We start from the raw sequence: 26,539 nt of genomic DNA, 5'->3' as shown, positions 1-26,539 counted from the left end.
CCTTCAGCATTTGACTATGTGGTAGCGTGGGTCAAGCAGTGCAAGGCTTCTTGGGGGAGCTAGATGTAGGTGATAAGCACAGGCTGACAACTCAAAATACGTTCAATAGCAGCAGCCGCGGTCGGCAGTAGCAGTTCCTGCAGTGCGGTGACGTGGGGAGGGGCAGGGTGGGGGGTAGTAATGTATGGATTACGGAGTTTAACAGGTAAGTAAACATATAAATAAAATGAATTTTGTTGCGTGCACTGCATCGCATTTGGTGATGCAGTGAACGCAACAAAATTAGTTTTATTTATTTATATGTTTACTTACCTGTTAAACTCCGTAATCCATACATTACTACCCCCCACCCTGCCCCTCCCCACGTCACCGCCCTGCAGGAACTCCTACTGCCGACCGCGGCTGAAAAGCCGTAATAAATGATTGTTCAGTCAACGGCTTGCTCTAATGAAAAAAAGAATATTTATATAGAAAACACAATGTAAAATATAGCATAAACAAATAAAACACCGTCTCCTGGGGTCAGCACTCTAGTGTTCGATAGGCAGGTGGCAGAGTCTCACTTCCCTTTCTCTAATGGTACTGGCTATTCTCTTTTCACATCATAACAATATATATTCAGGTCAGGCCCCACTAGCAGTCCAAATCTCGAGAGTCCCACTCAGACTCTTCCAAAGTGGTAATGAGTTCAAATGCTTGTATATTCACGCTGATCAGTGCCAGGTTTTCTGTATTAAGAATGCTAGAACTCTGTAGCTTGCAGATGTAATTGACCTCATGTATAGATTAGTGTCCTACAAGGCATTGTTAACCTTGTAAATTTTCAATAAAGCTATTTTGACAAATTCAAAAAAGTGTGCCAGTGTCTAAAGCTCTATAAGGCAGTACAAGTTTCCCTAGGCCCTTCGGCCCTTTGATCAGTCTTACTGCTCCTGCAGGGTTGCTCTACCAGAGTCTGGAGAGAAAGCCACACTTGGATGTCGCAGAGGGCTGTAGCAGCTGCTGACAGTAGCATTCTTGGTTTTGCAGGTGCAGCGAAGCTTGTCGTCCACAGAGCTTCCTCTCATGGCATAAAACGTTCTTCTGATCCTTCTCACAGGTAGGAGGACAATTGTCCAGGTTCCAATTCTGGAGTACGAGCTTGGGCATGCAGAGTTACCATGGCATCCTTTCTTCTTGATGATGGTAATACCAGACCACAATCCATGCTCCTAACAATGCCCCTCTCTGGCATATGGAATCGCAATCTTTACTCCGCACACGGGATACAGCCCGATTAGCACAGCAGTAATGCAATCTTCATGGCGGCTTCCTTTGGCATTGGGGGTTGTCGACTTTAATATGCTATTGGGCAATGACCCACTTGGTAGAATCCCACACTGGACCCTGTTCCCTCCGAGCACTCTCTTCTTCCTCACAGGGCACACTTGTCTTGGCAAGCAGGCAGGCGCTGGTGCTCCATGCCCCATGACAGGTTGGATTTCACTGACTGATGTTTCCTCACCCAGCTGGGAGGCTAGCATACATTAGCCCCCATTCCTGGTCACAGTTAGAAATCTTTCAGAGCTTCTATTCGACAGGGCCCAACTGACTGCTTTGCAGTCGACAACTTTGGGGGCATCAAGCTCATTATAGTTCATTTCCAGACCAAAATGTGACTTAGTGTCTGAGTCTTTGAAGTCTGTATTGGGGATCTGCTACCATTGCAAGTGCCCACTCCTCTGCCCAACCCTTCATCCAAAAAGCAGTCTTACGCAGAAGGAGCGACACCAAATCTGATAGCACCACAAAAGGCTATAGGAGTGACTAGAGGCTCACATCTGAATGTTAGCCACAGTTACATGTGCAACTAAGGGGTATCCAAGGGCCAATCTTTATGAATCTCTGATCAGCCCCATCTCCTCTCTTAGAAGTGCCCAGGCCCTTTCCCAGGGACCTCTCTCCGAAGCAAAGAGCACCCTTTGAAGTGTACCAAAGCACCTGGCTCTTCTTTCAACTAGTGTGTAGCCCATTCACCTCTCAGAAATGCAGCAATCCACAGATCTGTGTGGGGTGAATCCTGTACCTTCTCATTCTCCTCCAGTCGGCCCTGTGTCTCCAAAACTGGAACGTATAGTCACATATTGTACCACTCACAGGTCTGCGCACACACTCTGCACATGCATGCAGGCACACAGACTCTGCACAGCACTACATACTAACTTGATGTAGGCCAAGGGTGAGTTAGGAACACAGCAACCGACCTTTAAATGAGTGGGCCTGCAGACCTTAATCCATTGGCATGAGTTAAAAGACCTGTTCAGTCCTACTGATCACTGCACTGTATACAGCCACCCCCACGCTCGTGCTACTCAACTCTTGGTAAAAGCAGTAGCCTTTCATCCTCATGACGAGCGCCCCTCCTCGTCCAACAAGACTGCAATCCATGAGAAAGGCCTATGTCATGGAGTACACATGCATGATCTGTGTTCGTCAATTACAACAAAAATCAGCACCAGGGATCCAAATATATATTTGCCTGTAATCCTGGCAGCTGGGGTGCTCAGTCCAGGGGTGCAAACTCATCACCAGATGAGGGGCTTTTCTGCTCCAACAAGGAACGTACTTAATCAGAAGTTTGAAGGGGCTTGGCTTCGGACACAAGAATGAACAAGGCACAGCATTTTTAAATGCACCCTAAGTTCTGTAGGCAACCAGTGAAGCATATCTAAAAGAGATATTGCATGGCAGAAATCATGGTACCCTAGGATGGGATAGGCCACTGCATTCTAGATATTTTTCAGGTGCTAGAACAGAAATGTGGGTTGGTCTAAATACAAAGTGTAGCCATAGATGTGAAGTATTCTAGTGATCTCAGAAATGGCTGACCTCCAATGTGGGATAAGTAAGAATACTGTTCAGCTGTTTTAAGAAGAAACAGGTGAAAATAACAGAGTTGGTTTGGCTGGAGAGCAGGAGGAGGAGAGATGTGAATCTGAACCCATGTTATTGACTTTGGACACAAGGACAGAATTAAAGCCATTCAGGTGGTCAGAGGTGAGAAACCTACAGAAGCATATGCTTACCCACAATCAGAACTTCCTTCTTCTCTGCTTAGAACCAGAGCCAACAGAAGCCCACTCACACAAACCTCTATTGCACATTTTCTAAAGGAGGCTTCCATTCTGCTGGCCATCAATGTACATAGAAAAATAAAGAAACAAAGGTAATGGATGAGTCAGTCATAGTCTCTGCATACAATAATACACAGAGAAAGCCATCAGGAATGGAGATGTGAACAGGAATTGGCAACCTTCTATACCATAGCCTCTTATCAGCACACCGCAAATAATTCATGACCCAAGTTGCATAACAAAGTAAATGGAACTTCGCTAGATAGAGGTGTAGCACCTAGCTTCAGTGTGAAAGATGTGTGCTTTAATGGAAAGCAGGCAAACATACATCTTGGTAAGCAAAGATTACGCAGGTCAAAAGTTAAAGCAAAAAAGGAGTTATTAAATTTAAGGTTTGGTGTCACAGCGGTTTTCACAGGCACCGAATATCCTTCAAATTGGAAGTGCTGATGAGTAACAGAATACTGTAATTGATGCAAAGGATCAACTGAGCCCATATTGATTAACACAAAAGCTACACAACCATTCTATTGTAGATGTATACCTAGGTATATATTAGCTCAGACAAAAAAAAACTTCTAACCCCTTCAGAACCATCTTGAAGTTCTCAACATTGGGCACACTTCTACTGGAGCAAAAATTTTGTTTGGACATGTTTATTACATATCCTAGCTAGTTGCCAGTGAGCACTTAATGGCATGGTTTGTAATCCCTAAACAGCTCCAATTGTAATTTTTTTTTTGTTTTTGTTTTTAGGAAAAGCACATGTGCTTTTAGTTCTTTCAAGTCTCTCCAAGGCCGTCCACCAAGAGGACTTGGGATATTCACAAAAAAAAAAACAATATGTTTCAATACAGATTTTAGAGCATGTGGTGAGGTAAATCCTTAATTTCTTATCGTACTCTAATCTACAAGATCTCGGGCATGTGTGTGAAACTGCCTACCTTGGCTTCACAGTGGGTCCACTGTCCATGCATGTGTGTCTCCATTTAAATATTTCTATTTCATTCTATTCAGTTTTTCTTTTGCGATTACATTTCTACAACAAATTTCTGAGCATTAAACTATAGAAAGAAATAGCCTGGACAGTGCCATTTTAAAAGAAAAACAAAAAGCAAACAGGTTTATTGCCCTCATGAAAACCTTTCAATCCTACAGTTAATCTTAGATTAACACTACTCAATTAACGTTGTAGCGCTTCCATGGTGGAAGTGCAGACCTTGGTTTTATTACCTTTCCCAATTTCAAGAGTACATAATAGAAATATATTTAGGCAAATTGTAATACAGGTTCAATAAGATTTCTTCATTAACTTTTGAAGAATGTATGTTCTAATTCTCTTTTTTCTCAATAAACCAAAATAATTTGAAGCAGCAATTGCAAAGTCTTTCCATTCACTTTCACCATGAAAATGCAAATACTTGCGTTCTAACTGTGTTAGAACCACCTATCCACTGTCACCACAAAACTGTAGCTGGGGCCCAGTGTGTAGAATAATATGCTGTCAGTTGCCCCTGGCATACTTCCGCAAACTCCCTGCACGTATTTAGAAAACAAGAGCGTAACGTCAATTATTCCTGGATGAATCATTTTAAGTGAAGTCATAATTATATGTTGTGATCAACTTCAGCCACCTGTCCTTTCAAGGGTGCGACATCCCAACAAGAAAACGTACTGAATATGTGTTGATAATCTTAGCACAACTTCCTTCCATAAATTCATCAATGTCAAGGAACATTATCAAGGTATGGAAAGGGGGACACTTACCTATAAAAGAGTATCCCAACCTGGTACAACAAAGAGAGCTACCTTACTTCCGTTTTAGGAAACTTTATTAAAATTTACCAACATAAATTACTTGATTTGATAAAACAAGGCTCACCTAAACTTCAGTTTGCTATTTTTCTTTTGAAAACTACTGCTAAGTAAAGGTGTTGGTTAAAATATTAATGTGAAACATAGTACCAAGACGGGATTCTCAAAGAAAATGCAGTACACTTAAAGCATTTAATTCCCAAAAACAAAAATTGTTTAACACTTACCTGGAGAATCATGTATTATTTGCGTTAACTATTTTTTTAACAATTGCGTTTTACCCCAGGTATGTAGATGGCACAAGACCAACGGGTAGTGGCTGGCTTTAAAATATGAGAAATACGAACCCACAAAGCTTTCCTGCAATAGAGCCAGCATCATAAGAGAGCAGGCTAACTGTTTTCTTTATGCAACAGTATATCATCTCCTGTCAATACGGAATTGCTCATTTTTCCAGCATTGGTTTTCTGGTTTTGATGGCGCTAGGCTGTCTTTCTTGACACCCAAAAAACAGACATGGACAGCCTAGAGGTAGCCTACACTGGAAGGTTTTGCTTCTGATTCAGAGAGTTCAATTGTGTGAAATTATATTTGAGACACTTCAATGGTTTTTACAAACCGCTAGATTATAAAACTCTTTACCAGTCCAAGCATTACTTCTAGCATACTACAATGCGACTGTTTCCCATCCCCAACAATTGTAAACACTATCCACCCGCTTTCTTCAAGCACCCCATTGCTGTGTTGTGACCCTATAAACATAGGTTCAAATTCCTGATCTGCGCTGCTGCACACCCACAATTGGGTGTGCTTAGTGTAGACCCAGACAGCACAGCAGATTACAAACCATGTGTATATCCTAGTGCAGGAGTGAATGTGAACCAATGGGGACCAACTGTTTGAACCCTCAGATCAGCCCTTCCCTTCAGATGGCGTACCCAGCCTAGTTACAAGAGAAGGTATGGATCCCTCGGGAAGTGGGCACCGTGTGAGACTGCATCCATCTTTACTTTTGGTGGGGTTACCTGGGGTGCACTGGGACCATGTTCCCATACGTCATGGTGCAATCAGGGCAAGCACGAGTGCCACCTCGTACATTGTGCATGAGCGCCCCTCCCAACAAATTATTTTTCACATAGCCCACATCTGTAATAAGGCACAGACACAAGAGCAACAGCATACCCTTTATTACTTCGGGGTCGGGACATATGCAAATGAGGCATGTATATCTTGGGATTCCAAGGTGCACACTTTGTACTGACCTGATCCAAACTACAAGGGGGTGGGGTCAAGCGAGCATTTGTGGTACCTTATGTGATACTGAGGTAGCCTGGGGTCACAAAATGTGGTGGAAATGCCTGTTGTGCCCCGGAGCACTGGGTGGAATTAGGCCCAGTGCATCCTTCACAAACCAGCTACTAACCTTCAGTAAACATGGTAAGTGGCAATCCAAAAATACACCCGAGGGAGGGGTAAACAGGTATTCGAGTATCAAAGTGTGACACTTAAACAGCCATCTTTGACACAGGCATGCATAGCTGTATGAAGGTCATTGTGGCATGATAAGAACACATCTCTGGTATTTAGCAAATGACAACTTTCCACGCATGCGCCTTGTAACCATGGATGCAAGGACCAGCTGCAATCTATCGGACTAAGCAACTCTACTAGTGACAGCTATACACTAGACAAATACCAAAGTCCAACCAAAAACACACACTATTGGTGGCAGGTGGACACATTGTACAGCCATGATCACATTCCAAGAAAGGGTAAAAACCATCACAGCAACTTCAAAAATGCAATAGGCCTAAAATTAAAAAAAAAAAAACTCTTCAAAGATCATCCTATTAAGCGAAACAAATATGGAAAGACTAGAGACAGTCCCAAACCTATTTACTCATGTGATCCACCAGGTGCCATCTCACAAAAGGCATGGTAGGCTTTCTTCGCTCGATCGTGGTTTAGAAGACATTTTTGCAGACCTGTTTCCCCCAGAAGGCGCTTAAAGTTTTGTATGCCTATAATTGAGGAGAGTCCACTCTAGTGCTAAAAAAAAAATTTGAAACATGCTCAGTCTAAAAAACGTGAATGAACTTACTTCAGCTCCCTACCAACACTATATAGGTTATCCATGTCTTAATGTTCGTATTTCCTGTATCCCAAAATAGTGTCAGATCCACAAACCTGGGAACCAATATAGTTATCCTCTACCTAGAAATGAGGTACTAAAATATAAATATTTTTGCTGCTAATTCGAAGTAGATTTTGGTTGCCCACTCTCCGCCACCTCACCTGGCCACCTTCACAGCCCGACAACCACCACAGTGGTGAAACTATACTACTTTCTGAATTCGAATAGACCGCGCACCTTCCTGTGCCTAGAACCAATCCAGGCCAATTAGAAAAAGAGCTCCCTAGGCTGCTTGATTTGCCCTTTTTCTTTTACTAAACCTGGCCCGTGAAAGTTGGAAGGTGGGATGCAGAGGGCCTCGTTGGGCACTGCGCCAAACAGTAATCAATGGCAAAGTCTCCACAGAGGGAAGTTTGGGGGGTGGGGGGGGGGTAGAAGTTAACGTTTCAACAGAAGCATGATTTCCAGGTATAAAACAACGTGAATTCAATTTGGAGAGGGTTCAAGAGCGAGATTGTGGTCCATGATGCGAGAACCACAGTCATTGCAGGGAAAATCTATCCATCAGCTTGATTCAGAACACCTAGAGCCAGCTTCAGGCCTGTGACAGCTGAAAGACTATTGTTAAAATGCACAAAATTAAGATCATTTTATAATAATAGGTTCCTGATAGGAGATGTGCACAGTGGTTGGCTCTTTGGTTGAGCAATGAAGTGTGTGGGGAATATGGACAAAAGTACCTTCTGCTTAAAATAAAAGCACGAAAAAAAAAAAAGAAAAACCCCTCAGGCAAACTCTGCAGCAGCACAATGGCGTCTTTCATGAAAAGAAAAAGGATCTGAGGCGTTTGGAGGGGGAGGGGTAAACAAATATACAAAAAAAAGGCAGAAAAACAAAAGACACCTAAATGACATGTATGGCAATACGTCTCTGGACGTGTACAGGGCGATGGGGGGACGTGACCGAGGGGCTGTGGGCTTGGCTGCCTTTTCTGCGGCCAGGGGGTGAGGCTGCTGCTGCTATGCCTGGCAACATCCAGCAGCCAAGTCCGCCCGAGGAGGGGGGGAAGAGGGCAGTCTGACTCGGCTGGCGGCGCGCTCCTCCATCAGGACAAGGGCACGAGGCGCGGATGCCACCCTGGGGGGCAACCGGAGACCCCACAATGTGCTTACACCGAGCCAGAGGCGCCCCCTGTCGCCCAGAAAGCAAACACCGGTTCGGTGGCTAATGTAACTCCTGCGCCCTCCTTGTCGGTAGCGAGCACTCACACCCTTCACCCCAGCACATGAGCTCCCCCTGACTCCGTGCCCCACACACCCACGCGCCCCGCAGTGCCCGGAGCTTTGCACGCGAGGGGCTGCGGTGGCCCCTCAGCCTCACATGGCGCTGCCCGGCTCCAACAACGCCGACAGTGGCAGCCCTGGCGTGCCCTGAAGCGGGTCCCTCTCCAGACAACCCGCATTCCCGCCTCCCAGACGCCCGGTTTGAACTCCCGATCAATAAGGTTTTGTGTGTGCGCTTTTTTTCTGCCTCTCTCACAAGGAAGTGATGATCAGCGAGAGAGATTTGCCAAGCGTCTGCCGCTGCTGGCACATGCGTAAAAGCAGCCGAGCTGCGCCCGAAAAGTCCCCAGCCTAAACCGTAGCAGAGCAAATAACAACAACCCGGAGGAAGCCGGGCGCTTACCTGAAACATCGGGGGCAGCCGGGTCTCTCCCTCTCTCCAACTTGTCTCGCCCCCTCGCCGGTTTCTTCCAGCGATCTGCTCTGCTCGCCACGCCAGGGAGAAATGCAATAGCTTGGCCAAGGTAGAGAGAACAAAATACAGAGAGAATAGTTGCTCCAGGGCTTCGAAACCCCTCAAGGCAGGGATCAGGATACAATTAGCTCATGCCTCCACCTCGAGTCTAAATCAATCCCGGGGAGCGGAGAGAGGGGGGGAACATAAAATGTAAAAAAAAAAAAGTTGAAATTAAATTAACTGATGGAAGGGGCTGCAGGATTGATTTAAAAAGTATGGATATCTTTATGTGGCATATTTTTGTGTCTGATTGCTCTCGGTGCCTGTGTGTGTGGGGGGAATCAGGCTCGCTCCAGCCTCCAACTTGCTTATTGCTCCCTCTCTCTCTCTCCCCGTGCACAAAAAGCTGATTTTAATCGTTGTGATTAGTTTTGATGTAACGTTTCCGCGGGCGATTTCTGCAAATGGATGGAGTGTTTCTTTGCCAGAAGAGGGGAGAGCAGATGATGATAATTATAAGGCTTGCCGGTCGCCCCCTCGCTCGCTTTATCAGCATCTGGGCTCAGATCGGGTTCTTCACTTCCACAAGTTGACCTGACATTGTCCGCGCCGCACCTAGGGTCGCAGGACTTGTTGATAAAGAGGCCCCCGCCCCCTCTGGGCCCTCTCCCCCTCCTGCCACTGTCTGCGTGCGATCAAAGGAAGCGTGATGATTTTGGCGCTGAAAGCCAATGCGTTTTCCTTCTCCCCTGGCTATATAACGTCCCAAGATGACGCGCTGTGGTAATCAGCACACTGGGAGCCCCGTTTGGCCCGATGGAGTCCGAAGCAGAGCCCGCGGGCCATACATACACACACACTCACTCTCATTTCAAACGCGTGCCTGTTCTTTATTCTGAAAGGCGAAACGAGAGCGGATAGACACTGTTTTGCTATACACGTCATTTCCAAAACAATTGAACAATCACAAACCGTTTTGAGGGGTATCGCGCAAAAGGTACTCCTTTTTGCCTCTCTTTTCTGAAACTTAATTGGAACCAGGCGTCTAAAATTGGTACCAATCGCCCCTCCTCCCCCAAAGCAACACACGAGCTTAGCATGTCTGTCTTGAAACGGTTACCATGTAGTTGTTTCCTTAGAATGTTCGGTGGTCCTACGGTTTCGTGGGTAGGGCATAATAAAGCAGTGGCGTAGCCATGCTTTCTTACCAGGGAGTACTAGGGCGACAGTTTCCAGATTACCTAATGTCACCGTCATACCACTTTCACAGTCTAAACCTTTTCATTTCTTTTCAGGTACTCTAGTCCAGTTGAAAGCAGACTACAACTCCCAGAACGTACTAGTAAACCTTTAAACTAAATATCCTGGTGACATGGAGTCACCTGGTAACCCTATCTGTAACAGGACCATGTCCTCTTGGACCTAGGTAGGCGCGGTTGTTAACTGTCAATTCCATTTAACTCCGTGTCATCTTAGTGGGGCAGGGCATGACATTTTGAGGCCCCCTGTTTGGAACAATGTTGAATTTTCTTACCCATTTTGTGCAAATTTAATTCCACGCAATGCCTACAAGTATTAATGTATACATGAAACTTTCAGAAGTGGGATCACCAGAGACAGCTGAAATATGCCTTCCCTGGAACCCCGAAAATCCTCATGATGATAGTGGCGAGAGGTTAAGGTAAAGAAATAGATAGAGGTGAGAGCCCCACCTTCTCAGTGGGGCACTTTAACGATGGGGGGGCCTTAGCCATTGCTCACTTAGACCATTCCCTAAAACGTCTTTGATTTAACCCCAACATCCTCCACAAGCAATTATTTTATTTCAGCGTTTCACTTTAATAAAAGCTCTTTTGCAGGGCACTATATTCAAACGTCCACCACCATAATGTGCAAATGCTGGACAAAATGAGAAGTTTGAATATATATTTTGTAATTATGCTAATATTCAATCCTTCAAATTGCTTCACTAGGCTAGCTTGTTGTCACCACGAAGACAACAATCTTAGGAGTTGCTTTCAAAGCATATATTTGCAGAACTCTCCAGTTTCCCAATTCCATGAGTGTGTAGCTCACCCAGTCGAATATTTTTATTTTGGCGCTTGTGAGTTGTAGTCCTAGTGACTTCTTTTAATTATCAGGACTACAATGTCCAGATTGTAAGGAGCAAACCTTGAATGGATGAATTACTTTTGCATGTAACAGTGAAACCTAAAACTCTATTGAGAATAATAAATTGTTTGATACATATACCAACAAGACATAAACAGTACCGTTTTATACAAGAGGCTTTTCTATTCTGTGGTGAATACATTTACAAAATGTTAAGCTGCTTCTCTTGTCCTTTCTCCACCTCTCTTGTACTTTCATTTGTCTTTGTGCCTCAGGTGAACTGACCGCTCACAGTGAGATTTTATTGTACAGTTAATAAAAACGAACAATATAAAACATACAAATGTGTGCAAAAAGCAATCATGGTTACAGTTAAAAATATAAAAAACAAGTGGGCTTGCTTATAAAAAGTCGTAATTATATTGTTGAAAGCCATAGGAATTTAAGCAAACAATAGTGCTCCAAGGGCTTAGCTCAGCATTGCGTAGACTAGTGCTTAGTGTGAGCCAGTTGTCTGGATCATAATCCTTTTGGCCACTATGTCAAAGAATTTAGTTAGTCTACAGTTTAACTGAGTCTCCTCAGGGTTAAAACACAGAATCACAGCCTGCCTGCAACTCGTTATGGCCTTCTGGTTCCATAGGGCATGGAGTAGGGATCGTCTGTTCATAAGTTTTGAACAAATGCAAATTATGTGGATTAAGTCCTCTTTTCCTGATAAACAAAGTCGGCAGCAGCTTGCTGAGCTTCCCCTTTTCCAAGGTGCCAAGTGCGGTAATATGGGAATAATGCCAAGGCGCATGTTTAAGAACTTGTTTTTAGTTGACTGCGTGAGGCCCGTTTTAAAATATTCTTGAGGTTTCAGGACACTGTAGTCTTTCAACACGGCCCATTCGTGGGCCCTTTTAGTCAGGGTGGCTTTATCCTCAATTGATGAGATCAACTTGGTTACTTTCGTTACCACTTTTTTGAAGGTTTTAAGATCGGTTGACGACTCCCAGAGGTTTGTTAGGTCCAGGATCTCCAATGAGTCTTGGAAGTATTTCCTTGCGGGTGAGTTGCCTCTGGCGGATAATTCTCTCCAGCGAGATGGGCATTAAGGGACCCGTGGTTGGCATCTCTGATTTTTCGCCACGTTTTAATATATGCCCCCCTCCTCTCTACCGCTTGTTTCTAGAGCCCAAATTCCAGACGAATTTGAGCAGGCGAGGTGTATGTGGGTAGTTGGAATATTGCCCTATATGCGTGTCTGATGGTGTTGTCTAATATCGTGGCGTCTTTTCCTTGCAGGGATTCACTGCCGTACGTAAGCATGGGTTGCAGTCGTGCCCTTATCACCTGCAAAAGGGGGCCGAACGACCGGTCTGGGAGAACTTTCTTCAGGGGTTTAATTGACCAGTGGAAAGTCGAGCCCTTCCGACGAATTGCCTCTAGTTGGGGCCTAAATGTGCCTTTGCTGTCAATGAGGACACCTAGGTATTTGTAGGTTGCTACCTGTTCTAACCTCTGTCCGCCCAGAAACCAGGCAAGTTTTCTTTTTTTGTTGTAGTTCATTGTCATAACTTTTGTTTTGTTAAAGTTGATGTTTAGTTAGTTGTTTGTAGAAAATAAACTGGGTGCATCCAGAAGATTTTGGAGACCAGTAGGGGACCGGCTGATACGTCGGCGTATAGGAGGTTTGAAAGTGTTGTATCGACGACCGGTCTGGGAGAACTTTCTTCAGGGGTTTAATTGACCAGTGGAAAGTCGAGCCCTTCCGACGAATTGCCTCTAGTTGGGGCCTAAATGTGCCTTTGCTGTCAATGAGGACACCTAGGTATTTGTAGGTTGCTACCTGTTCTAACCTCTGTCCGCCCAGAAACCAGGCAAGTTTTCTTTTTTTGTTGTAGTTCATTGTCATAACTTTTGTTTTGTTAAAGTTGATGTTTAGTTAGTTGTTTGTAGAAAATAAACTGGGTGCATCCAGAAGATTTTGGAGACCAGTAGGGGACCGGCTGATACGTCGGCGTATAGGAGGTTTGAAAGTGTTGTATCGCCTAATCGCGGGGCATGGGATTTGGTTTTCTCTAGTTCCCCTGGGAGATCGGCCAGGAAGAGGTTAAACAGCATTGGGGCTAGGACACAACCTTGTTTCAGGCCTTTGGTGGTACTGATTTGCCTTGAGATGTGTGATCCGGAGCCCAATTTGATCCTAACCCAGGTGTTAGTATGTAGCATGATCAACTGCTGAAGGAGTGGGCTTGGTATCCCCCATCTTTCCAGCTTCTGCCAGAGTTTGCTCCAGTCTACGTGGTCAAACGCGGCGCTGTAGTCAATGTAGCATAGGTATAATGAGCTCTTCATGGATTTTGCTGCATCTGTCAAAAGGGTTAGCACCATGATATTAGTCGTTGTACCCTGACCCCTGCGGAATCAAGTTTGGGTGGCTGGAATGATGTGGTTTTTGTTTGCCCAAGATGTTAAGTCCTCCAGAACGAGAGCCGCATAGTACTTTGCCTCTATATCGACTAGCGCTATTAGCCGATAGCTACTAGGGTTATTCCTTTCTCCCTTTTTAGAAATCAGGCTTATAATTGAGCCTCTCCAGGTTTTTGGACATATTTCTGTTTCCCTTATTTCCTGGAAGACTGGTGCCATGATGTTACTCCAAAAGCCAGCGTCTTGTTTGTATATTATTGGCGGGATCCCGTTCGGGCCCGGGGCACCTTCAAGTTTGCCCTTGTTAATTTGTGAACTGATCCTGGCCGCTGTTTTCGAGTATGTGGGTTCCTCTCTGCTTGTGATTGGTACGAGTCTTGTTGTTGCTTCCTCGTTCAATGTACCGATGTTGTGTGAGGATGGGATGTATGACGTTACAACGCATACTTTTACTCCGCATACCATTACAACGCGGTATTTACAACGAATACCGTTACAACGCATAGCGCTTAGAGGTGCTGGATAGTGGTAAGTATAATTTTCTATTCCAACTCCAGTCCCCGTGGACACTAGGGAAGGTGTTGGATAGAAAATTAAACTTATTCCCTATCCTAGAGCGCCCCCCAGCGCAATGCGTTGTAATAGTATGCGGAGTAATGGTCGCGTTGTAGTGGTAGTGCGGAGTAAAAAATGCGTTGTAACAGGTGTATACCGTGAGGATGGTATCCTTGTGTGGGCATTGATCAGTTCTTTGTTGTTTGTGCCTGTTTTATCGGGGGTCTGATCCAGACCAGTTTTCTGGGCTTTGCCACGAGGCAAGTGCCCCACTAGGTCTTCGGTATTGAAATGAGATGATAAGTAGTTTGCCCAGACTAATTCCGAGATGTTTGAATTGATTCCCTTATGATCTGGACATTGGAGGGAGTGGATTAGTTTCCAAAATCTAGAGCTGTTCTTTTCTTTAGAGTCGTGTAAGATTTTTGCCCAGAGGTTATCGTTCAGCTGCCTTTTCCTTTCCCATGTTTTTTTCCTCAGCTGTGCTTTTAGGGTGCGCAACGTCTTTTGCGGACCGTCGTTGTTTGTGTCTTTTCGGAGCTGTCTCAAAGTCTGGTTTATTCCACTTTTTAAGATTTTTATCTCTGGTGTTATTACATTACCGACTATTATCCGTGATGTTTTTCCTTTGACGATCTTTTGTTCTTTTGCGTGTTTCGCCCCGAGTTCCACTATAAATTCACTCCAGGCATCTAGTGGCCTTTTGTCTGTGCTAGATCTTTGGTGCATGATTGTTTTGGCGCTAGTTGATAGTTCCTCAGCTTCATCTATCTTACACCTTATTCGCCTGTAGTTTGAGGTGAATTCTGCACAGATATTTATTCTTTCCGACACTTGATTCATACAGGACATGGCCAATTTCACTTCTAGCGGCAGATGGTCACTTTGGCCCCTGTCTCCCACTTTGAATGAACACATTTTTTCAAACAGTGGTAAGGTCACAAGAGCAAAATCAAGGTGAGAGGAGGTGGTTGAAGACAGATATGTTGGAGCTGGTGGGGTGTCTTCTACAAATCGACCATTAAGTAAAGTTCGAGATCGATCAGTAGCTCGTTTGAGGTTTTTGTGTGTTTGTTTAGTAAGGGAGTTACTTGATTGGGAATCTCCCATGCGAGATCCATTATCTTTGTCATCTCGTCGGCTGGTTTCTTTCCGAAAAGATGAAGGTTGAAGTCGCCAGCTACGAGTATGTTGTCCATTTCAGTTTCCGCCATGAGTCTTACCAGTTCGCTGACTAGTTTTCTTCCCGCCGGTTTTCTGTGCTTTGGGTGTATGTATGTATTTATGACAAATAATAATTGAGTAGACTGATTAATTATGGTTGTTATAGCTAATCCCTGAACCGCACTCGGGGGAGTGATTTTTATCTCAATTTCTTCCATTGCTCCAATGGTTGGTATATAGGCGAATGTCGCCAGGCCACCTGAGCAGTGGCCGTAATTGGAGCCTCTGGTAGACGGGTGGATTAAGGTTGTGTAGTCTTGTAGTGAGATCTCCTGTTCTTCCCAAGTTTCTTGTAGCAAGATCAAATCAAAAGATTTTAAATAGGTTAATATTTTGGGGTCCTCTAGTTTGTCTGAGAGGCCATTGATATTCCAAGTACATATACTGATTTTGTGGTTAGCAACTTTCTTGGAGGATGGTGATGTTACTCTATGTCAGTTGGTGTCTCTTAAGGGTATAGTCCGCCGTATTGTTATTCTATTTGTTCGAAGTTGATCAGATATGAGGTGTTGTAAGTGCAGTCGGTTACTATCAGCTCCTGGCGAGTGGCAGCGTGCTCCTTTCAATATTGACTTGGTTGCTTGAAGGCATTCTTGGGCCCTTTCCTCAAGGAGCGGGGTTGGATAGGCTGGCCTTTTTCCAACTTCGAGCTTTATTCCCCACTGTGAGAATCGGGGTGATTCCTCCATAATTGTGCTTGCAATATCGTTTGTTTTCCAAGTGGTCTTTGTAGTTTCATTGCCTTGTTGGTCCGTGGCGGGGAGAAATTCAATTCCAAGCAGGCCTGCTGTATTGATGTTTTTTAATTTGTCAATAGAGTTGATGAGCCTTAGAATGTTGCCCCTGTTTAAGGTGTCCCCTCGTCCTCTGGAAATACATTCTGGAATAAAGTGAAGTATTTCAGACTCTTTTTTCCCAGGGAATAGACTTTGTTGGTGTGTGGGTGACTCACTTTGCTTTGCCTCCTGTGCTCCTTGAAGTTTGGTTGTTTCGGCATGGCGTAGTGTGCTCTCACCCTCGGTGTGTTTCTTAGTCTGTGCACTAGCTTCCTCTGTAATGCCTGTTGTCCTAGGGCTCCTTATGGAGTCGTGGGTAATGATCTCAGTTCTATTGCAGATGCATGTTTTGGGGGAGACAGCGGTTATGGAATTTGTGCTGGATGTTGCAAACTCCTCTTGCGGCTGAATTATGGCCTCCATAACAGGTTGTGGTGTAGCTTCCGAGACAATGCATATAAAAGAGTAGATTTTTCTTTGTCCTTTGTCTTCCAGATGTGGTGAGTTGGTGGGTGAGGGGTTAATAATTTGACCAGTGGGCTTCAACGTTGTCTGTTTGCTCGCGTTCCTGTTATATGTCAATGTGTTTACATTCGGAGAGTGTTTGTTTACAGGTGGTAATTTTGTGTGTTCTGTTCCTGGATGGTCACTACTCCATGGTGTCAGTTGGTCATTCTCGTCTGTGCAGTCTGCCCCTGCCGACTTTCGATTCCTACCTGTTCTTTTTTGTTTGCGGCGTGCACGCACATTTGCTGGACTGGATGGGTCCCCCCTTTCTTTGAGTGAGATATTCTGGGGGGGCTCTTCTGGGGAAACTTTTAATATGCATAGTTTTTGCCCTTGCGTAGTTGTTGCTTGAGCGTCGTTACTGAATCTTATTGGGCTGTTGTTGGGGGTTGGTCTGCCTGGCATTGCCTCTATTGTAGGTGATGGTATAATGTTTAACTTTAAGTCCCCCAAAAGGTTTCCCAGCATCATGGGGAGTGTAGCTAGTTTGTCAATTATTGGTGAGCAGACACATTTTGTTGTTTCTAATTGTACTAGTTTTGCTGCCTCCTGTCCTCTTTTTATGAGGCCGTTAATATCTGCGAGTTTCCTTTCTATCCCCACAGTAGCCTCTGCTAGAGTTTGTAGAACAGTTAGCTGTAGGTCTAGTTTGTCCGATTGGTACTGTAGTGCTGTTGAAGACAATTATTGATCCCTTCCATATTTGGGTTCCATGTGTCTAACAGAGTTTCTAAAAACACACAAACCCTCACAAATGGTTTCCTTGTTACTAGGGAAACTTTTCCGGGAATTCCAGGGCAACCAGGATACTAAACATGGATTGTGACAATGAGAGCCTTTTAAAATTTGTGTCCTGGGGCTAAGTTAACTAATGAGTAAAACACTCAGCACCAACTACACCCTTTCAGCCCTTGACCCTCAGGGACTGAAGTTGAGCAGTCCAAGATTTATTTATGGAGGTGGTGTGCGGTTAGAGCCACAGAGTGCAACAAACCAGCCAATGGAGTTTACTAATTCAAAAGTCAGCTAGGGATTAGTGTATAGACATCAATTGACAAATGGCAGGGGTAGTAGATGGGACATCATACACCCGTTGACCTAAATAACATCACAGGAAGTGGCGTAATATGTTCTTTTGGCCCTGAATTGTTTCAGACAGTGATGCAACATGTACTATTACAAATGGCAACAGGGGGACAGTCCAACCAGCACTGAAAGGCCCATCAAAGTTTGATCAATTTGTGGTGATAACATGTGCTTCAACAGGCAACACTTATGCTGCAAAGAAGTGCAACCATATTGCCCAAGAACAATACAATACGAATAATTACACACTTTCCTAGAGCACAGCACAGGCAACTACTTTTGATTCAGCCCACACGCTTCCCAGTTGGGAATTGTGACATCGTGACATTTATACCTTATCAGGGGGTCTCTTGACAATATTGCACTTAATAGTGAGATACATTCTGCGCCTATCAGAAAATTTGATATCAACAGAGGCAACCCACCAACCTGAACCAGGGGTAGTAAATGATTGTTCCTAACAGTAGTTCAGGAAGCACAAAACAATTCACAAATTTAGAAAGAGCCAATGCCCGTCTTCTTCTAAATAAAGAAAAAAGAAAAGAGAAAAAGGAAAGCGTGAGGGGAAAAAAGGAGAAATTACAGGGAGGGAGTGCAAGAATTTGTTTACAGAAATATAGAAATCAAAAAGACATCATTCATCAAGTTTGGAAAGATATCACAAAATTTATTTATAAAATAGTACGCTCAATAAATATTTGCTGGTTTATAAAAATGCAGACCATATATACAAAAAACCAGACAGGGTGGCAAACAAAATTTGTATTCTAAAAAGAAGGGATACAACATATACAGTGATTATGTGCCCTCTAAAGATCATCAGCCACAAAAGCGTCGACGGCGTTTCAATCGCTGTCAGAAGTTGCGGTCATCATCAGGACAGAAACAATTTGAATGAGCGTTAAAAAGTCTATATAGGAAATGCTGAGCCAAATGTGCCCACAGGCTCTCGATGAAGTCACGAGTCAATTTCAGTAGTAAGTAAGGAATCAAATAGCGTAAACAAGAAAGTAGCGTTGGTTCTTCTTGTCAAAAAAAGTTGGTAAATCTGTGGGTCCCTATGTTTTCGACCCAAACGCCGCAAAGATCCAGGTCGAAAAACATACGGACCCACAGATTTAGCATTAAATTGCACTGTCACAGTACAATGTGGATGGACGACTGAATCTCCTTCCCACCCAACTTTTTTTGACAAGAAGAACCAACGCTACTTTCTTGTTTACGCTATTTGATTTGATGAATCCTCATGGGGAGTGGCAATTCTGTATTACATAGTGGTAGGTTGCACCCTGTTCTCTTTATTGGGCGACTTAAAAGCCATAGATACCCTCATTAGTGACCATAGATTGTTGATCTGCCCCCTGAGCCTAAATATGATGCTTATTAGTTCATGGAAGTTTGATGGATCCTCATCAAATTTTGATAAAAACACAGTGGGAACATAGGATGATCATGGGCTTGTAAAGCAAATTAGACGCTATTCTTGAAAATCTTGATCTTTGGATGGGAACTGAATTAGAATGTTTTAGTATGTTCATGAAGCACATAGTAAGAGGTGTTAGCCCAAAGAATACCTCCATTTTCCCATTACTCAAGAAACCCCCACTGGAGCCCACTGACCCTACCAACTACCGCCCTATTGCCAGGCTTCCGCTACCAGCTAAAATAATTGATAAAATTATGTACTCCCAATTGACTCAATTCATCAATGATAATAACTTGCTGGATCCATCACAGTTCGGCTTTCGCCGAGAGCACAGCACTGAGACAGCACTGATTAAAGCCACAGAAGAGATCAGGATGGCAATGGATCGGGGCGGCACAGCTATGCTCATACTCCTCGATCTGTCAGCCGCATTTGATACGGTTGACCATTCTCTCTTGCATGAGCGGCTCGAGAGAATAGGGACCGGGGGCACAGCATTGGCTCTGTTATCCTCTTTCCTTAAAGACAGAAGACTCACGGTTGAGCTCGACGCCTACCGCTCGGACACTTACACCCTCCCTTGTGGAGTGCCTCAGGGCTCGTCCCTGAGCCCATCACTTTTCAACGTGTATGTCTCAGAGCTGGCCCCAATAATTCTCAACTTTGGGTTCTGCCTCACGTCATATGCTGACGACACACAGATTGCCATCACAATACATAAAAAAGAACCATCTCCCGCTGCACAGTTTCAATCTTGTATGCGCACGGTCAATTGCTGGATGAACACCCACTGCCTCAAGTTGAACTCCTCTAAAACAGTGATCTTAACATTTGGCAATGTCCAACCAGCCTCGGGTAACCTGTGGTGGCCAGGGGAGATGGGTGAACCCCCTAGACCGGCGGAAAAAGTTAAGAACCTAGGGGTGTGGCTTGATCCTAAACTTACTCTAATTCATCACACAAACGCCATTGTCTCAGCAAGCCACTTTCTCATAAAAAAGATTAGAAAAATTCTTCCCTACATTCCAGTAGACGCCAGAAAACCCGTTGTCACAGCTTTGATCCAGTCCAAATTGGACTATTGTAACGGATTACTAGGCAATGGCCAAAAACGATGTCTTAAAAAACTTCAAAGTGTGCAAAATTCGGCCGCCAGATTGCTTCTCAATATCCCCAGAACTCACTCAGTCACAGCTGAAATCCGCAAGTTACACTGGCTTCCGGTGGAGCAACGGATTAAATTCAAGGCGCTTTCCATAGCCTTCAAAGCCCTTAACAATAAAGGACCGACCTTTTTCCAAAATCTGTTCTCCTGGTATGAACCGACCAGGAATCTGCGGTCCTCAGGTTCTAAACTACTACAGGTACCAACAACCCGCACTGTGCAATGGGGTGGGCGTAGTTTCCACTTCTTTACCTCCAAACTCTGGAACACGCTCCCTCCTGAGCTCAGAAACTCCTCCTCTCTCATTGGCTTTCGGAAAGGCTTGAAAACTTAGCTATTCCAAAACTAGCCGACAGTACAGACGTCCTTGCCCGTCCATAGCGCCAAGACACCTACGGGTATACGTGCGCTCTACAAATTTTAATAACATAACATACCATAACATAACATAACATAACATAACAAAAAATCTCAAGGGCAAGTTTAGGGCAATTCCGCACTCTCTTCTTTTGCTAAATAGGGAAATAAACGCCCTAGTTCAGAAATAATATATGTATTGTGTTACTGAGAAGATTACTAGGGTGTTGTTACTAAAAAGGAATCAACTGAAGGTCCGTTTGAAGAGTGGGGCATGGGATAGACTTTGGATCAGTCTAAGGGAAGCAGCAGAAAAAGGTCAGACTAGGTCCTTTTGGGTGTTTGTCACAGAGAAATGTGGATCAAGAGTCAGACCCTTTCCCTCGGCCATTGAGAAATCCAGCTGGATTAATTTTATCATGGGTTTATATGCAGCAAATGAGGGAGAGGTTAATAGACCTATTGTAAAAGGGGATACTCCTCTTTATGGCCCCCCATCTGAAAATGAGATTGAGTTAGAAATCCGAGGAATGCGTACCTCAGCTGCGATGGGGCCAGATGAAATTCCAACTTCAGTAATACAATATGATGTATCCCTTTAGAGCAGGGGTCTCCAACCGGTCGATCGCGAGCTACCGGTAGCTCGCCGAGACCCTATGAGTAGCTCGTGACACTTGCTGCTCAATATAGTAGCCCTTTGGTGTAGTTTGGGCTTTTTAGGCTTTTTTTCAGGCTGCGTTGCCCGCCCTCACCCAATCAGCAGCTCTGATTGGCTTTGAGTTAGCTGGGGTGGATTGAGCCGAAGAGGATGACGTTCCTCTTCTACGTGGAGATCAGCGTCTCGACTATGTGCCCCCTGCCTTTTCCTCACTAGCACCGCGCTGTTCATTGTTTGAATCACGAGCGCGAAACATGCTAGTGTGGAGCAGAAGCAGGCATGGCAGGGCAGACCGGCTGGTTTCCAAGTCACCGAGCAGTATAAAACTGCCGGGACCCGCGCTATCTGCGGATTACAGCAGTACAGCCTGCCACCTTATTTTTCATTAGAACTCACGGCAAGCCGTGAGAGCACACCCCGGGGGCCTGGACCCACAACACTTATGCCGGTAAGAATTTTTTTTACATACAACACTAGATAAATGATTTTACTCAGCTGTGGCATACTTCCGGCCACCTCAGTTGTGCCCTGGTTTTGTAGTTAATCTCTGACAGTGCTCCTGTAGCGCACACGGGAAAATGCCTCTCGAGCTCCCACGCCATCGTATTCCACTCCAGATGCTGCAATCATCACCGTGCGACACCAATAAACGCTTCACATCATTAGTGCGATCTCTCAGGCCTCTAAGGAGGCAGGTCTACAGTCAGTGACCTGTGAAGGGAGGCAGAGCCCCTGGGGTGCCCGGGGACAGACGGAAAAGTTGTTCTTGGAGCTGAAAGAGGCCTGCTGTATGTGCACTATGTAGGGGCAAAATCAAAGTGCTTAATCTGAAATGATGAACACATTCCTGCTCAGAGACAGCACAGTAACATTCAGTTAAACTCGTCTAGTCCATTTTGAAAAGGGAGAAAAATGTAACACCAATAGATTTTGCTTCTGAGGTAATAGTAACCCGCGCACACAGCCACTATCCGCAACCACCATTCAAGAAAGGTGCTGTCATGAGAGGCCAGAACACAGAGGAAAGAAACACCCCCGCAGGTAAAGGAGGCCATCACAATGGAACTGCAGCCCAGTGTTGGCATCCAGCCAAGTGAAGGCAGGAACACTAGCAACAGCACATCATCGGACATGAGCAGAAGGCAGGCAAGGGCTCAATTTGTACAGTTAAACACAACTCGCATATAAACATACAAATGGCGCTGCCAATTGGTCAGTCTCCTTGTTTTGCATGCTGTGGTTTTTATGCTAGTTAGTACTTAAAATAGTGAAAAGTACACCTCAGGTTCTGTTGGCTGAAATACGGAACGGAAATATCACACAGAATATGGCCTCTTGCCAACTGTGCCTATGCATACATTTCTTCATTAACATTTGCTTTAGGTTTGTGATGTTGACAGTTTCCCTTTTTAGGTCGAGGGACCGTCGCACTGTGTAGCAGTGGGCGGAGCCCGAAGATTTAATGATTCTTAGAGGGGTCTTGGAACCCGCTCCTCTTCTCCATTGGCTGACCTAGTAAATGCTGGCCAGCCATTGGAGGAGAGGGGCGTCACTCTGTTCAAGCCCCATCTTTTTTGGATTCGGGGGCGTGTTTTTTGCGTTCTTTCTACCTGTGACATCATCCATCACTCAGCAAAAAACACGCCCCCGATTCCGAAAATTTCGGACCTTTGCGGCAGCCATTTTTTTTGTTCCTGTCGCTGCGGTAAATGTTGGGATATTTTGTATAAACGTTATTTGTAAGATATTTTATTGCTTGCACTTTGTTAACGGGAGGAAGACACATAGGGATGTCACCTAGGTGAGAACGACAGCTGGAAATATAACCCTTATAGAAATACTGTGACATAAGTTTGCGCAACTCTGTTGTCGAAAACCTCTGTTGTGGTTGTTTGCGCATGCTCATTACACTGCCCCCGAAGCGCTTGCTCAGTGCACCACGCCCGGGTGCAGCGTGCTCGGCGGTGCGCAGGTGTGTTACTTTCTTTTCTCTCGGGTCCCCTTCTGCGGTGCCGGTTGGGTTTTGACAAGGACTGAGCAGAGGCGTGGGAGCAAGCCCCCGAAGAGCCGCGACAAGTTGGTGCTCGACCTAGACCTCTTCCGTGCCGACAAAGGCGGAGACCCAGAGGCAGTGCGGGAAACCCAGCGCAAGCGGTTCAAGGATCCGGGGCTGGTGGACCGACTGTTGCAGGCTGACGGGGTCTGGAGGAGGAATGAGTACACGAGGGGGCATGCACGAGCGGGGCTAGATATGCTGGGATTTTTAGCATAGGCTTTGGAGCGGGGTAAGTGTGGGGACTGGGACAGACCGGAAGGTGCATTAAGAGTGTATACAAAGGTGCGTGGGCTAAGAAGTGGTCCTACGTATACGAGGAGCACGAACAAGGTGTTTGTAGGGGGAGGGAATCATTTGGGGGAGGAAGGAGAAAGACATGGCTGTTGAAAGGCAGGTATAATAAGGGATCTGTCTAAAACGATACTTGGAGTAAGACAAGCCTGGCATAAATGAGAGCAGGGCAAAAGAAGGCCTCTCCTCCAGGTGCTCCCTGGAGATGTAGATGCTGGGAGGAGTATTAAGGCTAAGAAGGAACTGTCTTCAATGCAAGGATGCACCCTGAGTGTGAAATTCTTTTAGAGAAGTTGAAAAATAGTGTAGTGAATGAGATATAGTTCAGGGAACGTGTGTAGATCTAAATTCAAGGGTCAAGGGGCGATTGAGGTTAGGGACGCTGGATTAAGAGTCTAGGGATAGAAGAGCTTTAGCCAAAGGTGATAAAGGAGCCTGTCACTATAGAAGATTGCGGGAAGAAGGTACCTGGTAGGCAGAGCGGCTGAGAATATTAAAGCTTGGCACAGACTCTGGAGCTGCCGAGATATTGTGGTCATGGCTATCAGTGTTTAATGGGAGTGAACGGGAAGGTAGAACAGTATGACAGGTCGTCGAGATGATGAGACGTGTGGAGACCCTTGATTAAAGTGGCTAGAGGCTATTGGGTGTATAAAGTGGCCCGGTTTGCACTATCGTTTCCTGTGTCATAATCACTGTGACTTTTCCGCTTAGTCGATGCGATGCCTCTTCCTGTCTAGATAAACGTGTCCTCAATCTGGAACCTCCACTCCTCGTCTCATTTGTGTCAGTGTACGACCCAATTGCAATAGGAGTGGGGCCTCCGACTCCGTGAGCTCACTCTTCGAGTTATAATTTTGTTACATCATTGTGACAACAAACTCTGCTTTCAGTTTCCACGATTTTGATTTATGATATAGTCTGGCACACCCATGCCATGTCTGTGTGATCTCACAGTCTGTGATATAGTGATGTCACAAGGTCACTTGAGTCTATCTGTTGCAATCACCAGTCTCTGCCAACACCTTTTCCCGGTCTAACTGAAATACATTTTTGCTACTTATCCAGAATAATTTGTAAAGGGTCGCCCAGACTATTTTTCTTGGCTTTCGTTAACCAGTCTGGAAACTGCCGTTTTAGCAATTCTACCACAACCGCACGCACATTTGCATTCATTTAAAAACTGAACTATTATTTTGTAATTGCTATCTTACTCTGCTTATTTAAGATGCTTTCCAGCTGTCTTTAAGACGCATCCAGACATTTTTTTAAATAGCTGCAGCGTTTAGGTGCTCGGTTAACTGTTTTTAACATGTCGATTCTCGAAAATCTGTATGCGAGTTTGCATAAATCCAATTAGAACTTTTATTTTGTGTAACCTACTCCAGGCGACCACTGGCTGTATGCTCCTGCTAATTTGCGGCTTCAAGTGCTGACTCGTGCTGCTGCTTCCTCAGCCTAGACCGTCTGATGCAATATTGCATGTTTTAAGTAGGGCGAACTGGCATATGTAGATTACATGATTTGTCCGGAAGCCCAGGTGTTTGAGCCGAAGCTGGGATTCTAACTTAGTTCTAAAGATGCAGCTCTGGCTGTGCTTGCTCCCCTGCCCCCTGGCTGTGCTTGCTCTCCTGCCCCCTGGCTGTGCTTTCTTTCCTGCCCCCTGGCTGTGCTTGCTTCCCTGCCCCCTGGCTGTGCTTGCTTCCCTGCCCCCTGGCTGTGCTTGCTTCCCTGCCCCCTGGCTGTGCTTGCTCCCCTGCCCCCTGGCTGTGCTTGCTCCTCTGCCCCCTGGCAGTGCTTACTTCCCTTCCCCCTGGCTGTGCTTGCTTCCCTGCCCCCTGGCTGTGCTTGCTCCCCTGGCTGTGCTTGCTCCCCTGCCCCCTGGCTGTGCTTGCTTCCCTGCCCCCTGGCTGTGCTTGCTTCCCTGCCCCCTCGCTGTGCTTGCTTCCCTGCCCCCTGGCTGTGCTTGCTTCCCTGCCCCCTGGCTGTGCTTGCTTCCCTGCCCCCTGGCTGTGCTTGCTTCCCTGCCCCCTGGCTGTGCTTGCTTCCCTGTCCCCTGGCTGTGCTTGCGTTCCTGCCCCCTGGCTGTGCTTGCTCCCCTGGCTGTGCTTGGTCCCCTGCCCCCTGACTGTGCTTGCTTCTCTGCCCCCTGGCTGTGCTTGCTTCCCTGGCCCCTGGCTGTGCTTGCTTCCCTGCCCATTCGCTGTGCTTGCTTCCCTGTCCCCTCGCTGTGCTTGCTTCCCTGCCCCCTCTGTGTGCTTGCTTCCCTGCCCCCTCGCTGTGCTTGCTTCCCTGCCACCTCGCTGTGCTTGCTTCCCTGCCCCCTCGGCATGCTTGCTTCCCTGCAACCTCGCTGTGCTTGCTTCCCTGCCCCCTGGCTGTGCTTGCTTCCCTGCCCCCTGGCTGTGCTTGCTTCCCTGCCCCCTTGCTGTGCTTGCTCCCCTGCCCCCTGGCTGTGCTTGCTCCCCTGGCTGTGCTTTCTCCCCCGCCCCCTGGCTGTGCTTGCTTCCCTGCCCCCTGGCTGTGCTTGCTTCCCTGCCCCCTGGCTGTGCTTGCTTCCCTACCCCCTGGCTGTGCTTGCTTCCCTGCCCCCTCGCTGTGCTTGGTCTCCTGTGTGTGTGGGGATCTGTGTGTGTGTGTGTGGGGCTCTGTGTGTGTGTGTGGGGGGGGGGGCTCTGTGTGTATGTGTGGGGGGCTCTGTGTGTGTGGGGGGCTCTGTGTGTGTGGGGCTCTGTGTGTGTGGGGCTCTGTGTGTGTGTGGGGGGGACTCTGTGTGTGTGCGTGGGGCTCTGTGTGTGTGTGGGGGGGCTCTGTGTGTGTGTGTGTAGGGGGGCTCTGTGTGTGTGTGGGGGGGCTCTGTGTGTGTGGGGGGGCTGTGTGTGTGTGTGGGGCTCTGTGTGTGTGTCTCTCTGTGTGTGTGTAGCTCTGTGGTTGTGTCTGTGGCTCTGTGTGGATGGCTCTGTATGTGTGTGTGGGTGGCTTTGTGTGTGTGGCTCTGTGTGGGTGTAAATGCAATAGGTCATGCATTTGCGAGCTATTAAGCTATTGGCATTGTAAATGACAATGCCATTTATTTAACGATTAAGCTATTGGCAATGTAAATGAC

At 45.9% G+C, this 26,539-nt stretch overlaps 1 protein-coding gene across 2 annotated transcripts in view; it reads right to left on the bottom strand.

Moving 5' to 3' along the window:
* Positions 1-8,971, bottom strand: part of KCTD1 (potassium channel tetramerization domain containing 1) — a 329,020-nt gene extending 320,049 nt beyond the window's left edge. For both annotated transcript variants that reach the window (XM_078687386.1, XM_078687387.1), the window contains exon 1: positions 8,749-8,971. In XM_078687386.1, coding sequence (XP_078543512.1) covers positions 8,749-8,757 — 9 coding nt within the window. In that variant the 5' untranslated portion in view covers positions 8,758-8,971. The remainder of the gene's footprint in view (positions 1-8,748) is intronic.
* Positions 8,972-26,539: the final 17,568 nt, after the last annotated feature.

This window comes from Lissotriton helveticus, chromosome 4_1, assembly GCF_964261635.1.
Source record: "Lissotriton helveticus chromosome 4_1, aLisHel1.1, whole genome shotgun sequence".
Taxonomy (NCBI): domain Eukaryota; kingdom Metazoa; phylum Chordata; class Amphibia; order Caudata; family Salamandridae; genus Lissotriton; species Lissotriton helveticus.
The sequence above is the reverse complement of the archived record's forward strand: the minus strand, read 5'-3'. Positions and strand labels throughout refer to the sequence as shown.